This window comes from Ustilaginoidea virens, chromosome 1, assembly GCF_000687475.1.
Source record: "Ustilaginoidea virens chromosome 1, complete sequence".
Lineage (NCBI taxonomy): Eukaryota > Fungi > Ascomycota > Sordariomycetes > Hypocreales > Clavicipitaceae > Ustilaginoidea > Ustilaginoidea virens.
Genome location: NC_057316.1, coordinates 2,095,346 through 2,110,316, shown reverse-complemented (window position 1 = coordinate 2,110,316; position 14,971 = coordinate 2,095,346). Strand labels below are relative to the sequence as shown.

At 54.6% G+C, this 14,971-nt stretch overlaps 5 protein-coding genes across 5 annotated transcripts; 1 reads left to right on the top strand and 4 right to left on the bottom strand.

The window, feature by feature from the left end:
* Window positions 1-194: 194 nt before the first annotated feature.
* Window positions 195-5,548, bottom strand: UV8b_00354 (uncharacterized protein; the record flags this gene model as incomplete). The annotated part of the gene is made up of 2 exons (XM_043137852.1): window positions 195-5,356; window positions 5,485-5,548. 2 exons carry the CDS (start codon window positions 5,546-5,548, stop codon window positions 195-197), a joined length of 5,226 nt encoding a protein of 1,741 aa, XP_042993786.1.
* Window positions 5,549-6,815: 1,267 nt separating this feature from the next.
* On the bottom strand, window positions 6,816-7,273 carry UV8b_00353 (uncharacterized protein; the record flags this gene model as incomplete). Its single annotated transcript, XM_043137851.1, has 2 exons — window positions 6,816-7,113; window positions 7,185-7,273. The coding sequence occupies 2 exons, from the start codon at window positions 7,271-7,273 to the stop codon at window positions 6,816-6,818; spliced, it is 387 nt and encodes a 128-aa protein (XP_042993785.1).
* A 206-nt stretch (window positions 7,274-7,479) lies between these two features.
* On the top strand, window positions 7,480-7,910 carry UV8b_00352 (uncharacterized protein; the record flags this gene model as incomplete). The annotated part of the gene is made up of 2 exons (XM_043137850.1): window positions 7,480-7,614; window positions 7,692-7,910. The coding sequence occupies 2 exons, from the start codon at window positions 7,480-7,482 to the stop codon at window positions 7,908-7,910; spliced, it is 354 nt and encodes a 117-aa protein (XP_042993784.1).
* A 250-nt stretch (window positions 7,911-8,160) lies between these two features.
* UV8b_00351 (uncharacterized protein) lies at window positions 8,161-10,359 on the bottom strand (the record flags this gene model as incomplete). Its single annotated transcript, XM_043137849.1, has 5 exons — window positions 8,161-8,550; window positions 8,664-9,058; window positions 9,135-9,241; window positions 9,325-9,460; window positions 9,546-10,359. 5 exons carry the CDS (start codon window positions 10,357-10,359, stop codon window positions 8,161-8,163), a joined length of 1,842 nt encoding a protein of 613 aa, XP_042993783.1.
* A 1,147-nt stretch (window positions 10,360-11,506) lies between these two features.
* UV8b_00350 (uncharacterized protein) lies at window positions 11,507-12,743 on the bottom strand (the record flags this gene model as incomplete). Its single annotated transcript, XM_043137848.1, has 2 exons — window positions 11,507-11,903; window positions 12,559-12,743. The coding sequence occupies 2 exons, from the start codon at window positions 12,741-12,743 to the stop codon at window positions 11,507-11,509; spliced, it is 582 nt and encodes a 193-aa protein (XP_042993782.1).
* Between the last annotated feature and the right edge of the window lie 2,228 nt (window positions 12,744-14,971).

Genomic DNA, 14,971 nt, shown 5'->3' with positions numbered 1-14,971 from the left:
CAAGCACGCAAGGACAAGGAACGAAAGAAAACAAAAGAAACAAAAAAAGAATTTAGATGACAGGGAAAAAAAAATCAACGGCAATGGCACATTTCGTCGACAGTCATGACTTTGAAAAAAAAAAAAAAGAAAAGAAAGAAAGAAAGAAAGAAAGGAAGAAAGTGTTTGGCGGCTTGAGCAGCACGCGGCCCAACTTAGTATTCGCTTCCTTGATACGGGCTCATCATGCCGCTGTTGGATGCGCTCTCACCAGACATGTACGTCTGGTCGATCCGGAATATCCAATCCATTTTATCCTTTTCGCTACGCGCGGCAAATAGCCACGTGTTGTCTGTGCCGTAAATGGCAAACACGGCGGATTGCATGCGCTCGCTGAGACGTTGCAGCCCCTGCCCGGCGCCTCCCGCGGCGCCAGCTCCCGTTCCTGTCCAGACCGTAGAAATGACGCGACCGGACGCCGTGCGGCGATGGCCGGGAGTAAAATCCGGGGCGTAGTTGCCGCTGCTCCTGCCGGCCTGCAGCGGCGCGTCATAGTCGTCCGGGCCGTGGAGCAGGCCCAGGACCCCGGGTTGGCTGTCCACACGGGAGTTGCGCAAGCTGACCAGGGCGACTTCGTCGCCGTCGGTTGCCGAGTGGATGTGCAGATAGGGCCGGCGCAGCTCGACGAAGCGCTTCACCCATCGGGTCGAATCGTTGTTGGGGACGAGCAGGTACCCTCCCTTGAGAACCTTGGGGTTCTTGGGGACTCGGATGATGGTTGTGATTAGGCTGGGAGCGGGAGACGACTCTGGCGCGATGCCGTTGGTCGGAGGTGCCGTGTTGGCAGGGCTGAGGATGCTGTTCAACGGGTCCGGATACTTGAGCCACAGCTTCAGCGACTTTTCGAGAAGCTCCGTCTGACGCTCATCGTACTCGGGCTGCTGTTCGGTATCCGCGCCTGGCCCCCCTTCATCTGCGGCCTCTGTCGTGGCGGCTTGTCCCCGGGTTTCCACCTTGATAGTCCTTTCTTCTTCTTCCTCTTCTGCCTCGCCCTCGCCGTCGGATCCGTCGTCGACAGAAGGCGCTTGCGACGTGTCTGGGGTGTCGTTGAGAACGTCATCGTCATCGTCGGGAATGATTGGCTTCACATCCGGCACGGGTTCCGCTTCCGGCTCCGCCTCCCCATCGGCTTCCCGGGCGCCCGTCATGTCCACCGCCAGCCCGTGCAGCGCCGTCTGCAACGACCCGATTTCGGCCACCCGTCTCCTCCTCTTGCGTGCCACAATAAAGTCACGGACAAGAGAGACGCCGCGCGGCGCCCACCTCGTCAGGTCCTCCTCGCCCTTGACGTAGTCGTGCTGGCTGTTCATCCGCCACAGGTCGCCGACCCTCTTGACCGGGGCGGGGCGCATGGTCACGGTGAAGACGCCGGTGGAGGAACGGACAAACCGCACGTGCTGCCAGAGCGATGAAAACACGGATGTCTGGCGCACAAACGCGCGCGAAAGGATCTGCACGCACACCTTTTGGGCAAACTTCATCGGCTCCGCCAGCTTTTCCGAGCTAATCTCCCAGTGGATCGTCATCTGCACCCGGTACTTATCCGCAGTCACCCTGTCCAGCAGGAGCGAGTTGTGCAGGCTCGAGTCCCACTGAGCGTAGATTGTGATGCTTCGCGTTCCGTTGGGGTTCTCGCGGTAAACAGGGCTGGAGGCGAGCTTCAGCGAGACATCAGGTTCGCAGGAGCCCATGTCAGGAGTCTTGCCGGCAGAGTCAACGAGTCGAACTCTGCCCACCCGCACGGCGGTAACGTCATCCCACGGCAGAGCGTCGCCTGAGCTATGAGAAACGTTGATGCTGATCCGCCGTTGCAGACCTTGGTGCAGCTGAAAGGTACCCGTGTCAAGCTCGCTCGTCTGGCTGACCTCGACCGGTTGGTATTCGCCATTCTCGTCGAGTTCCATAATCTGGACTCGGGACAACAGGTCATGCTTCTCTTGGGTGAAGAACTGAGACTCGTTGATGCGCGAGCCCTTGACCGCATCGCGCGTCGGACACGCGTCTCTCATATCGTCCCAGCTCAGGAGCTTGTCCAAGTGCATCGTCGAGACCTTTGCAAAGATGGACGCTCGCATAGTCACGTCTGGAGAGGCAAACAGGGATACGCTCATGTTATGCACGCTCTCGAATCGAACGGGACCTTCGTCGAACTCGGTGATCATCTGCGTCGTGGTGACGCTGTCCTCCTCGGAAACGCTGGGGATGAAGAGCTGCGCATGTACCTCGGTTCCCTCCCGTTCGGCAAAACCGATGAGCTCATGCATGACGACATTGAACTTGAGAGTGTTTGTCGGCGCTCGCGCATGGGACGGTTCCAGCGACAGCTTCACGATGCCGATCGCATGGGACGTGTACGGAGACAGGACGTCGAGCGAAAAATCTTGCACGCGGCTCTCGAATACAGCTCTCAGGGGCACATCCACTTCTCCGACAAGCGTATACGACGGCATGCAGGTCTCGACGAACGGGTTATCGAGGCTCAAATGCTGCGCGTACTCTGGCTGGTCGAGGTACTGGTGCATCTGGCGCATCTGACGAACGCGATCATGCAGCTTCTCCAAGCTCCAGAGATGGACCACGTTGTTCTTGTAGTCGATGACGCGGACGCCGATGCAAGGTTTCGGTGTCTCCTCCAGAGCAGGGTCCTCCCCCTCGCCCGTCAGCCCATTGAGAACCATGTCGTACGAGGAGCACAGAGCGTGGCCAATGTCCACCACAGCAAATTGAAACACGACGCTCTCCTCCAGCTCGTTACTCATGATCTGAGCCTCCTTCAATACAGCGGCGCTTTGTAGAACGGTTTCGGCCATCTTGACAAAGTGTCGGCCCCGCCATGCCTTCACCACTTTCTTCGCCAGCCCGACTTCTTCTTCCGACAGTTTCGGGTTGGCCTTGGGACGCTTCAGGGGGTCCATCATGTCGATCCTTTCCTCGTACTGCTTTCGCTGCTGGTTCAGTTGCTTTTGCATGTCGTGTTTGAGTTCGAGCAGAGCCGTCTCCATCTTGGCCTTCTCCTTCTTGATTTCCGCAACCTCGACACTTGCCGCTTCTGCGCTCTTCAGCTTCTCTTGGAACTCTTCCTTTTGCCTCTCCAGCTGGTTTTGCATCTCCTCCCGCGCCTCTTTTAGTCTCTCATCGTTCTCTCCCTGCTTCGGTGTCGACGGCATGGTAAGAGCTGTGTCAAGGGACAAGTTGTCAATGGTTCCCGTAGACATGTACTTTTCCCGCAGCTGGTATGACGTGACCGACTCGGTATCCTCGCCGTCTTCCCTGCCATTAACACGTTCAGCTCTGACTCTCTGGACCTCCTCGAATAAAGAATTCAGTTCCTCGTCCGTCAAGCTGGTGAAGTTCTGATCAGTACCGAGAATAGCGCCAGCTGCCTCACGACGAGCAAGCGACCAATCCGAATCTCGACCGTTCCGCGAAAAGGAAGCGGGAGACTCGGGTCTTGAGTCTCCGAAATCAGACACCTTGCTCATCGACCTCTCGTGGCCGGGACGAGGGGACGGTGTTCGGTCAAGGGCTTGGAGTTGGCTCGCCGTGATGGACTGTCGCAAAAGACTCGATCCCACCTCGGCCCGTTCGGCTTTGGCTTCCAAGGGGTGATTGAAACGGAAAATGTGGAAGTCACCGAGGATGACGCGGTAACCGGAATGAAGCTGCTTGGGCTCTGTTATCCGCTTGCCGTTGACCATGACGGAAGCTCCTTCAGAGGGCACAACCATGACGGTTCCGTCGGCATTATTTTCGAACTTGCAGTGATCATGGAGGATTCGGGTTCCATTGAGACGAATGTTGACCTGGTGATCGGCGTTTGTGTCGAGGTTGCCCACAGACGTCCTTCCGGGCTTGAGATTGTACACTAGACACTCGGCCAGGAGGGGATCGTCGGACAGGTTGACCAAGTGAGGCATCTTCTTTGGGGTGCTCAGGCCGATGAAGCCCTTTTCAATGCTGATGCCGAGCTCCTCCAGTGCCGCCTCTCGCTCCTTGTGGATCTCCTCGGTTTTCTGCAGCTTCTGCTCCCACGTCTGGTTCAAGTCGGACAGCAGCTTCTCGCTCTGGTTCAGCTGCTCCGCAATATCTGCCTTGGACACTTTCTTGACTGTGCCGTCGGCAGTAGTGATGGTCACTATCTGCTTCTCCAGCGGTGTTCCCTCAGCATAGACCTCCTCTGCGGGAACAGGTGCTCCTCCTGGCGCCGCCGCACCGCCACCCAGCTTGCTTCTCAAAAGGGACAGCTCTTCTTTCAGTTCTCTAATCATACGAGCGTTGGCATCTTCGTTGATGACGGCGTGGTTCTTGATTCTCTTGGCCGAGTCGGCGTACCGCAAGGTGCTGAGGGTTTCGTCATAGTTGATGTCTGCAGGGCTGATGGCTGCTATCATGGCCGTCATACTGTTTCCACCGAGAGAGTCCTTCAGCAGCCATGTGAGAACACTGTCTCGATACGGGACCTGCGTCGTTGCGCCCTTCTTCTTCTTGCCCGTCGACAAGTCGGCCAACGCGGCAATGACTCGGCCTAGAGTGGACAGGGATCGGTTGATTTCAGCGCCTTCCTTCAATCTCGCGCCAGTGGCGCCGGTCGAGGTTGCTCGTTCAGAACCAGCCAAATCGACCAGGCTGATTTTGGCTACCTTTTCCATTTCCATCTTTGTCTCGGTATCGTATCTCTTCTGGGTAAGCATCAGGGTGAAGACAGCGTGACTTCGACTGGATGTTTCATTCATGTTGGTGGCAGCAACCGTCCTGGCCTTGTTGCCCTCGTCCATCAGGTTTTCGATTTCCTGAAAGCTGCCAACAACAAGCTTTGCGAGATCCTCGACGTACGGGCCTGTTGACGGATGTTCTCGGACTTTCAAGTTGCCCTTGGTCGAAGGGTTGAGCAAGTCGCGAACACGCTCGTTGTAGATTTCGAGGTAGGACACCTCTACCGTGCATTTGGTGGTCTTGTCCTCCTGGATGGTATCTATTCGCTTGAACATTTCTTGGCAGATGTTTGGGATGATGCCGACGTCCTTTCCATAGCCCATCATGGAGTAGGACTTTCCGGAACCGGTCTGACCATAGGCAAAGATGCAGTTGTTGTAGCCCTGAAAGGCATTGTCTAGGAGCGGCGCTCCTAGATCGTCAAACAGGTTCGATTGCCCGGCGTAGTTGGGATCGTCCTTGTTGAAGGACCAGTACGACCGGTCAAAGGCGAACGTCTTGGCCCCGGTGTCCTTTGCGCCTTTGCCACCGTGGCCGTCGGGGAAGGTGAGGACGGTCTGGCTCCCTTTCATCTCGACGATGCGTTTCGATCCGCGATCGATTTCTACCGCAGGAATAATTAGTACCTTGACCGAGGGCGAGGGCGAGGGCGAGGGCGAGGGCGAGGGCGGTCATGACCAACGACAAACCACGGCAAATGCGACGTGTGCAGGGGAGACCAGGAACGCTTACCTCGGCCATTGAAGGGACGCACTCTCACCACCACCTTGATATTTCCACCACCTGCCGGCGCCATGGCTGCTACGATATCTGCGGGGACCTGGATTGGTCCCCTGGATATTGTGTATCGCTACACGGAATGCGCCCGGACGTGTGTTCTTTGCCAAGCTCCCCAAAGTGACGTTGTCAAGAACTTGTCGCGGAAAATTTTCCCTTGCTAACCCCCCACAAATTGCGGTCACTCGTTATCAAGGTCGTTCTCAGGTGGAGTAGTCAGTTTCATGCTTCTGTCTGTGGTTTGCCTCCCGTGGTTCCTGGCGCGCACAAGGAGGCTTTGAAGGGGTGTATGTGCAGCGTGTGTGTGCCCCTTTGGTGGTCAGGGGATGAAGGGACAACTCTCCAACATGGGCAGTCGGAGCATTGAGAAACCAGGGGTTGCGAGCTCGCGGGAAGCGTCTTTGGGAGCCCGGCCACGAGGCAACAGCTTAGCAGGAGGTGTACAAAGAGACGAAAAAGATGTCGCGGAGAATAGGTCGGCCGGAGGGTCGTGGAAGGCGGCACAGGAATATGGTGGTTCGGAAGAGGTCTGGTCGGGTAATACGCAATACGCAATACGCCCGGGGCTGTTGTCAACAGGGTTCAATGTTTCTGCTGGACGGGCAGGCGTGCAAGCTTGGATGTTGAGAGAGGCGCGGTCGCGCTGGGCGGGTGGATGCCCCTAGCGCTGGGCTGTTAGTGGAGCCGACCAGACATGAACCTTCTGGCTACCTTAGGGAGGGCTGACCTCTAGGTACATGTACATACCTACCTCCTACCTGTTGACATGTAGGTACCTAGGTGGTTGACCTGGTGCTGAAGGACGGGGCCACATGTTATGTATGGGCCGACGCCGGCTTCACCATGCGGAAATAACGACCCAGCGCCTCTGGCTCAAGTCTGGAGCCCTCGTGCCACTCCCCTGAAGAGGGCCCTCCGTAGTTGTCGACACTTTGCAAAACTGGGCTGACGCGGACGGCACACATTTCGATTCGACGAGCACTTGATCCAGGAGAAAGAATGCAGATATTGCAGTCTATAGAGTAGCGACCTAGAAGAACAACGATGAGGATGACCTAGAAATCAAGCCGCCACTCCGTAATATAATGAACATATGTACTCAACAGCTGTCGGAGCCGGCAGGTGGGGCACGGCAGCCGTCATCAATACAAAGTGCGAATTCCTTCACCCCCCCCGGCAAGAAAAAAAGGGGGAAAAGAAAAGAAAATGGAAAAAAGTACGCCTTTGCAGGATAAGATTCCTACATCTGCAAGTGCATCTGCTCTGCGCGCCCCATTGTCCCCCAATCAGCTCCGCAGACGTGCGTCCTCCGCCGTCTTCTCGTACTGCCGGACATCCAAAGGCCCAGTGGGCCAAACCATCAGAGCTTCCACAAACGCGCACACTCCAGCGGGTGGTGGTGCGTCCATCGCAGACGCATCCTGCACATAGCCCAACACGTTGACCCACTCTCCCACGCGTGTGGCTTCAGGCTGCATCGTCTCGAGGACGAGCCTCGCGCTCACGGCGACCAGGACGTCGGTGCCCCGGGGGTACGGGTGGCCGAGAACCAGGGAAGCCGTGTTGACGTCGTACGACGTGACGCTTTCGCGGCGTTAGTATCCTTTCCCCCGAAGTCAGGTGCTTTCCGAGCTGGGGAGGGGAAACGGCCGTACCATCCTAGGAATCTGACCTTGTCGCCGGGCTTGTGGTCTGCCAGGGAAGACAGGAGGCAGAGCTTGGAGGGCAGCGGCCCGCGAGACATGATGAACCTCTGCGTTCTGGCCTGCCGCTTTCCTGGTTTCCCGCCATGGAAGAAGAGAGAAGGCGTCTGGTAGTGGGTCGCGCAACAAAGGTGACATCAATGGCATTTATCCAAGTGTCCAAGTTAACGCAAGTCCTTGGTCCCCGCATAGATAAAGCTTTCCACTGGCAACTTTGCGCCATCAACAGTCCGCTCCTCCGCGCGAAATGTCGGCCAGCTCACCCCATCGATATGTCTACAAAATCGTCCCCTCGCCGCCGCCGGACACGATGCCCGAGCAGTTTCCCCTTTCCGAGCTCGACCAGAAGGATGGCTTTGTGCACTTGAGCACAGGTGAACAGGTCAGAAAAACTACCATCTTTAATAATAAGCAGCGGCTCAATATGTCGTTTGGCACGACATGGCTAAACTCGGTTAGATACCCCTCACGTGCGATAGATTCTTCAAAAACGCCTCGAGCCTGTGGGTGTTCAAGTTTGAGCTGGCCAGGTTCAGCGACACTGTCAGATGGGAAGGTGGCTTCCCGCACTTGTACGGCAATTTCGGCGTCAAGGATATCTTGGCTGTGCAGAGGTTTGAAAGAGCCGAGGGGGGGAATTGGCCTGAAGCCATGCGTGGCTCGCAGTGGCTGGAATAACATGAGTCTACATCGATCAATGACACCGAAGGCTTCTTATGGATGCACTCGTGTTCTTCATCGTTTTACGGCTTCTTGTCGAGTTGGTGATGGTTTCCCATTTATCCAAATTTTTGAACATTTCTTATTCCCATTCGATACGACTTTTGACTTTCTCACCCAAACTGCATGTGCAAACTCGTTTGTCTGCTTCTCTTTTTTTTTTTTTTTTTTTTTTTTTTTTTTTTTTTTTTTTGCATCTTGGGCCCGATTACGCTGCACCTTGAATTCCCAAGTCCTTCTCAACCATTCCCCTGCAGATAGGGTGGTAAAAGTCCTTGTTCTTGGCAAACGTTTCCAATGCCAGCTCGCGGTTCACCTTGTTCAGGCCGCGGAACAGAGGACGCACAAACTTCATGCGGCCTACGGAACCGAGAAGCTCGGCAACGCCGTAGACGCAGCTGACGTCTTTGGCATCCAGCGCCACGCGGTAGTACGAGGATTTGACCTCCACGTTTTTCGAGGAGACGAAATCGTATACTTTTCCGAGGAGCTGGGCGCGACTGGCCGATAGAGAAGCCGATTCTTGCACCTTGTCGAGGAAGACGATTTTCTGGTTGGCGGTGAAGGCCTCGACGTCCTTTGGCGCGGGTTCATATGTCTGCGGTTTTTGGTTTTTTTTTGTCAGGACTCCGTGTGTGACAGGCGCGTTGAAACCCGAAGAAATCTGGACACAGATTCGACAAGAGAAGAACATAAAAGGTCTTGACGTACAGCATCATGCCACTTTGACGCTAGATCGTAGCAAGCAGTCACCATGCTGGTATCAAAATCAGGCTTGGGAGGCAGTCCGGGTGCGTAGAGACGATCCTGCCAGTCAATGGTGGCGATTTTTTGCTTGATGGCATCGTCGCCCAGGCCGTTGAAAAAGCTCATAAACGTGTCTCTAAACTCGAAAGAGTCGAGTGATTTGCCGGACCACTTGGCGAAATAGTGAGGGATGAACTTGTCGAATGCCTCGCGGCCAACCAACCTGTCAAGGTAATACAGGAAGTGAAAGCCCTTTTCGTAGGCAACCGAGCTGTAAACATCCTCGGGGTCGACGTTCCTGTGGCTAATGATGAGCTTGGTGTACTCGTGGTCCTTTCCGAATAACGCGACAGCGTCCTCTACAGCGAGTCAGTGAATTGGTTGTTGATGCTTGTGCGTATGGGGGTGTGGGCTTCTTCTTTTTCGTTGACGAACCAAGGGACTTCCAGCCGAGGATGGAGGAAAAGTCAAACTCGGCCGCTCCATGGATCTCGGCCTGGATCCTCCTCTCCAGATACACAGTCCAACCTTCGTTCAGCCAGCTAGTTTTCGTATTGCGTGAGTTGGTACAAAAGTTCCACGGAACCCAGAACGGAAGGGAGGGGGGGTTGTGTTTTCATCTTACAAATGCTCCCAGCTCGCATTGGAGACGAGATTGCCGCTCCAGCTGTGGCTCAGCTCGTGGGCAATGACATCCACGTTCTGGCGGTCGCCGCTTATAATGGTGGGCGTGGCAAAGGTGTAGATGGGATTCTCCATGCCTGCCGTTCGTCTGGAGGGTGAGCCAACCAATCTATTGTCCCCCTGTGTGAACAGTCACGCCATGTCCAGAATGCGAAGACTCACCTCCGTAGGGGAAACTAGGGGGAAGCACAAGAACGTTGTACTCGCCCCACTTGTAGGGAAAGACGAGCTTCTCGGCAACATGCATAAACTTGTCCATGTCGCGCTCCAGCTCCCATTTGCAGCCCTCCAGCTCATTGGGCCCGGTGACGACAACGCTCCTCGAGCCAATCCTGGCCGAAGCAAAGTCGCCGGACGCAAGGGCGAACAGGTAAGACGGGATGGGGACCTTTTGCTCAAACTCGTAGAGCTTCTCGGCGCCCACGGCGGGGGTGTGGTCCCCGACGGGAACGCCGCTGGCCACGACGGGCAGGCGCGAGGTGAGCTTGAAGGAAAAGGTCGACTTGACGTCCGGGGTGTCCTGGCAAGGGAAGATGGAGCGGGCGTTGATGGCCTGGCACTGCGAAAACACGTAGGGGTGCTTCTTGTTGGACGTCTGGGCGGGCGTCAGCCACTGCAGCGCGGTGCACTTGGGCGTGGTGCGCAGCCGGACGGACACGCGGACGACGCGGCCCTTGGCGGCGCCCTCGGGGACAGCGACGTGGAGAGGCGCGCCGAAGGGGTCGCTGTGAGGCCGCAGCTCCCAGGCGCACTCGGCAGAGTCGACGCGGACGCCGCGGATGTCGACGTGGCGGGTGTCGAGGACGACCTCGGCGCTCTGGGCGTCGGTCTGGCTCTCGAGCTCGAGGGTGGCGGTGCCCTCGAGGAACTTGTGCTCAAAGTCGAGCTTGAAGTCGACGGCGGTGTGCCGGGTGCGCCAGGCGGAGTAGTTGGAGAGGGTGGTGGGATCGCGGTTGGCCATGGTGGCGGCAGTCATGGTGGCGAGTCGGTGCCGAGGGTTCAGCGGAGGCGGGGGCTTGCGGAGGGGAAGAGGACGACGGCCGGGTGCTCTCCTGACGATGGAGAACCAAGACATGCGTTTTGACAAGCCCGCAAGCCCTCGGAATTAGGGTCCTCGGTCGCGGCACGGCACGGCATGGCATGGCATGGCAGAAGCAGCTTGGCAGCCAGCTTGCCCCGGCTGCGCTCGTTTGCCTCCATGCGCGGCTCAAACCTCATTGGCTTCACTGTTTAGGGACATCACGTGGCCCGCTCCGCCCCGCCCCGTCCCGCCCCGCTAGGTTAGAACAAACACAGCAGGCATCTATAGCAGCTTAGTAGGGCATACTTTGCCACCTAGTTACTTTGGCTAGTAGTTACTGTCAGAATGCAAGAACCACATAAGTGCCAGAGCCGTGCCTTCCGGCTTTGCTTTATCAATGAGAGGCCGTGGGTGCTAAGCCACCATAATCACTAGCCACATGTCATTCAATCTACCTACCTGTTACTAAAAATGCAAGTATTCACTGTGCCCTATTGGTCGTCGCGGGCACTCTGTGAACCTTGCATGGGGCATCGAGGCTCACTTGGAACCATGGTCTTTGTTATCTCTTGAGCAGATCCCACCTCAGTCTGCTTGAGAGGATGACTTTCCAAGCTGATGCTGCAGCATTCTCTCTGTGCAGAAACGACGCATAAAGGCTCAGACTGGCCCCCCCTCCCCTCCCCCCTTTCCAGCTAACAATCCCTTCATCGTCCTTCCAGCCTAGTCATCGCCCTGCTCTTGCCAGAGCAAACGACCGCTCGCAATGGCCACCGGCGACGTTATTACTGCGGTTGTCCATCCCGGGTCTTCACCGACCATTCACCGAGTACGACATGATAGAGTCCACCGCCATATAAGTCTGGCTCTCTGCACTCCTCTTCCCTCACACATTGCTGGGTCCGCGTGCTGACCCGGCGTCCGGACTCAAAGGTCCAACGGTCTCTTCCCGCGTGTCCAGGCCCAGATGCATGTCGACATGGATCGCATCAAAGAACTGGTAAAGATCATTGCTCGTCATGACCAGCTTGGGAGGATCGATGCCATCCATCAAGCGTAGAACGCCAGCGAAGATTCCAGATTTCTGTTGGAGAACCACAACTTAACATGCCTCATCATGTGATGGACCTGTGGAGAAGACTTTTTCTTCAAATGCAGAGATCTTCGGAGCAGCCCTTAAGCAGAGTTTAGAAGCTTCAAAAAGGGGTTGACGTCGCGACACCATTACAGCTGCGGCAATGAAAGAAGCAGAGGTCGCGCAGCCCATAAGGTAGCATGGGTTAGGATCATCCTTCATGACGCTGTTGGCAGAGCTCAAAAGAATTGGACACCGGAATTTCGGACTGTTATCAAGGTAGAAAGTGAACTGGGCGCACGCAGAGGAGTCAGAAGTTGGCGATTGTTTTTTCGTCCATCCGTTCGGAATATCAGAGTCGTTCTTGTAGAAATCCGCTGCAATTCGCGCGGCTCCTGAGTTTTCGTTTGTTCTCCTGTATTCGCTGCATGAGCGTAAGACCACTCGACAAGATTTCGCGTTCGCCAGGTACCTGAACGTTCTGCGTACTTCTCAAGATAGAACAATCCGCTCACAAGGCTGCTCGGATCCGCAAAGCAACCCCAACCACACCAAGACCAGGTTAGAAGTCCGATAGGTACTTTTATTAGCGTCCCATCTTCTTAATGCCTTCTACGTTTTTGCATTATTAAATGGCTGCCATAGAAGCACATGATCGAGAGAGACCCTGGGGAGCCTAGCGATAAAGCCTCCTGGAAAAGCTGGAGATAGGGCCCAAAGTGTTGCAGTCATACCAGCCAGACCATCCTGAGGATCAGTGAATTTCCGGCCGTTGTAAAGACATATAATATCCAGGTACACTTCGAAATTTGGCCACCATGTGTTGTTCAAATGTCGATACCGAACCAATTTAGGACAATGAAGCAATTCAGAATTTTCTACCGTTAGAAACTCCCCGTCCCAAACAGCGCGGTTACAAGTCCCAGAAGACGTTCAAATTTGTGAAAACGACTGATCTTCTACTCAGTACTTGCTCCTGGAACGTCCAGTCACGGGTACGCCATTCAGATATGGCGAGAGCGTTGTAGAGATCGACGATCTAGCGATAACGCATGGTGTACGATCCGGGCGATACGTACTTGGGCCAGCAGTCTAAGCTTATTTGCTGCGAGAAAATTGAATCCGAACTCGCGGCAATGGTTGCGAGATACGCTTCGCCATAGATATGGCTCATGTTGGAGATCTGAGACATTTCCCCATCATCATCTTGCACGATACAAAACCGGTCTGCCCAAAGGTACTGGTCTTCGAGTTTTGATTGCATTCCGGATGACTGCTGGGACCTTTTTCTTCCTCTTCGGTCTCTCGCACCCCGGTGCCAAGAACAGAGGCAGGTTCCGCTTGAGTAAGATCAGTTGTCCAGTCTTCTTGGATTTGTCTTTGCGCTTGGGCCACACATGGCTCAATGCAACGTATCGATCCAGTGATTGCCCCTCGGATTCGTTGCTGATGAGCTTTGCCACATCGACAATGCAGCCGCGCATGACATCAATCCTATAGGATAGTCTAGCATTTGGTTCGCGATTAGAAATCAGTAGAGGGATGCAAGAGTCCTTGTGTTCTGCGTTGCAAGTTTTGAGGGAGCATTGAATGAAATCAAGGTGATTGGAAGGTTTCCCATTCGGCACGCCATCGCTCGACACAGCATCTTTCGAGGAACCTGTAGACATGGATGCTCTCAACGCAACGTTTGTTGATCTCGGGCAGTACCGCAGTTCGATATCAAATATTAGTGAAATTATGGGAGATGGCGTGAGATTTCGCGCACCTTGTGATGCGTGTCAACCTCGGGTATAGAATAGCTTCGTTCTCCTATATATCAATGTAGCACGCGTATGAAAACCGGTCACTCCCCATTATACATTGAGGCACCTACGCATGATCAGTCGGGGCAATATACGGCTTGGTATCGCTTTTTCAATGTGTTTCTCTGCACATCCGCAACGTTACTTGGCAGGTCATCAAGCGGTGTGTGTCCCGATGTGCCTGTATGCTGCACATTCGCTGCACGTCTGCTGACTTGCTTGCGTCATCTATCCTAAACAGTCACATTTCAGGCAAGAAAATTGTTAGAGACGAGTAAGACAGAGCTTGGAGAAAACCATCTTGACACGCTAAAAATAACTAGCATGAACAAGCTCGCATGTACGTGGAAAGGTCAGAACCGCGACGTGGAAGTTATATGTCCGACGCAGAGAGGCACCTAGCAGTGTCTTCGTCAACCGGGTGCTGCGGACCTGTATACAGTTTCTTAACTTAGCTACGCTGGCGCATTAGATTTTCAAAAAGTTAACGTCTGGTAATTCAAGAGAATAATGCCCGACTTTATTGATAAGTCTGATATGAGTGAGTCACGCGGCTAGGTAAAGGCTGGCCCCCATTCTTCATAAAAGTTCTCTGGGCCCTTATCGGGTGAAACAGGTCCTGAAATGGGACTTGAAGGTAAGCTGCGAAGCGAGCCCAAAACAAGGAGGGCTGGCCGCTTGGACTATTATCCGTCGTCCCTTCTCACATGACAAGCCAAGTCATGACCTTGATCGATTCAGCTGCGATATTGTTCGAATACACAGGTAAAGCGCGATAGTATTGGCAAAGATGGCGAGGTCAGCAGCCCAGAGCCACGCCGTACGAGCTATATAGGCACATATCGGCAATAGGGGTAGTCCTAAGGGGCTACCGTTACCGAGGTTACAGAGGCGCAACTGATCGGAATTCGGCGACATCTGCGTCACATCCAACGATATGCCCTGAAACAGTGCGTACTGTCTATCAATTACAACTAGGCCGGATCTGTATCGCGGCGATATTAGCCCTCGCGTCGCGGTCCTGCTTGACAAGACATTAGGCAATCGTCACCGCGCAAGAAGGTGCCGAATTCTGACAGTATGCTCGGTATAGATGTTCTTAGAAAGAATGATCTCATTTGAAAATCAAGCTTTGGTACAAAGACGCAGCTGAGCGTCGTCCGAGATAATCCGAGGTGGTAGTGTTGTGTGTGCTCGCGGTAGACTACGGCCTCATGCATTACGTAAGATGAACAGCGCAATGTGTCAACAACATCGGAGATTGAGAGATTGAAGGCTTCAGGAATGCTACTCCGAGAGTATCCGTCAATTCAAATGGTTTGTCAGGTTGGCTGTGTCAGAAACAAGTTTTGGTGTTCCGCTATGGCGGGTGCTACTGCCACAGTCGACTGACGGGGAAGTAGGAGGGTTAGACAAGCACAATCAGCTTATATTAGGTAGGTATTGACATGTATGCAGGTTTGCAAAAACCTTTACTTTACACGGAGACACAGGCACTCGAACTACACTATAGCATCAGGCCGTATACCATCAGACCGTACCCCGCCATGCGATGAACCATCTGGGTGAGCCTGCGGCAATGGCAATGGCAATGGGCACCTCGCCAACGGCACGCCAAGGCACAAATTACTCCTGGAAAGGAAATACAAGCAGCAATTCTGAAGCGACAAAAAGGGGCCGTTCCACC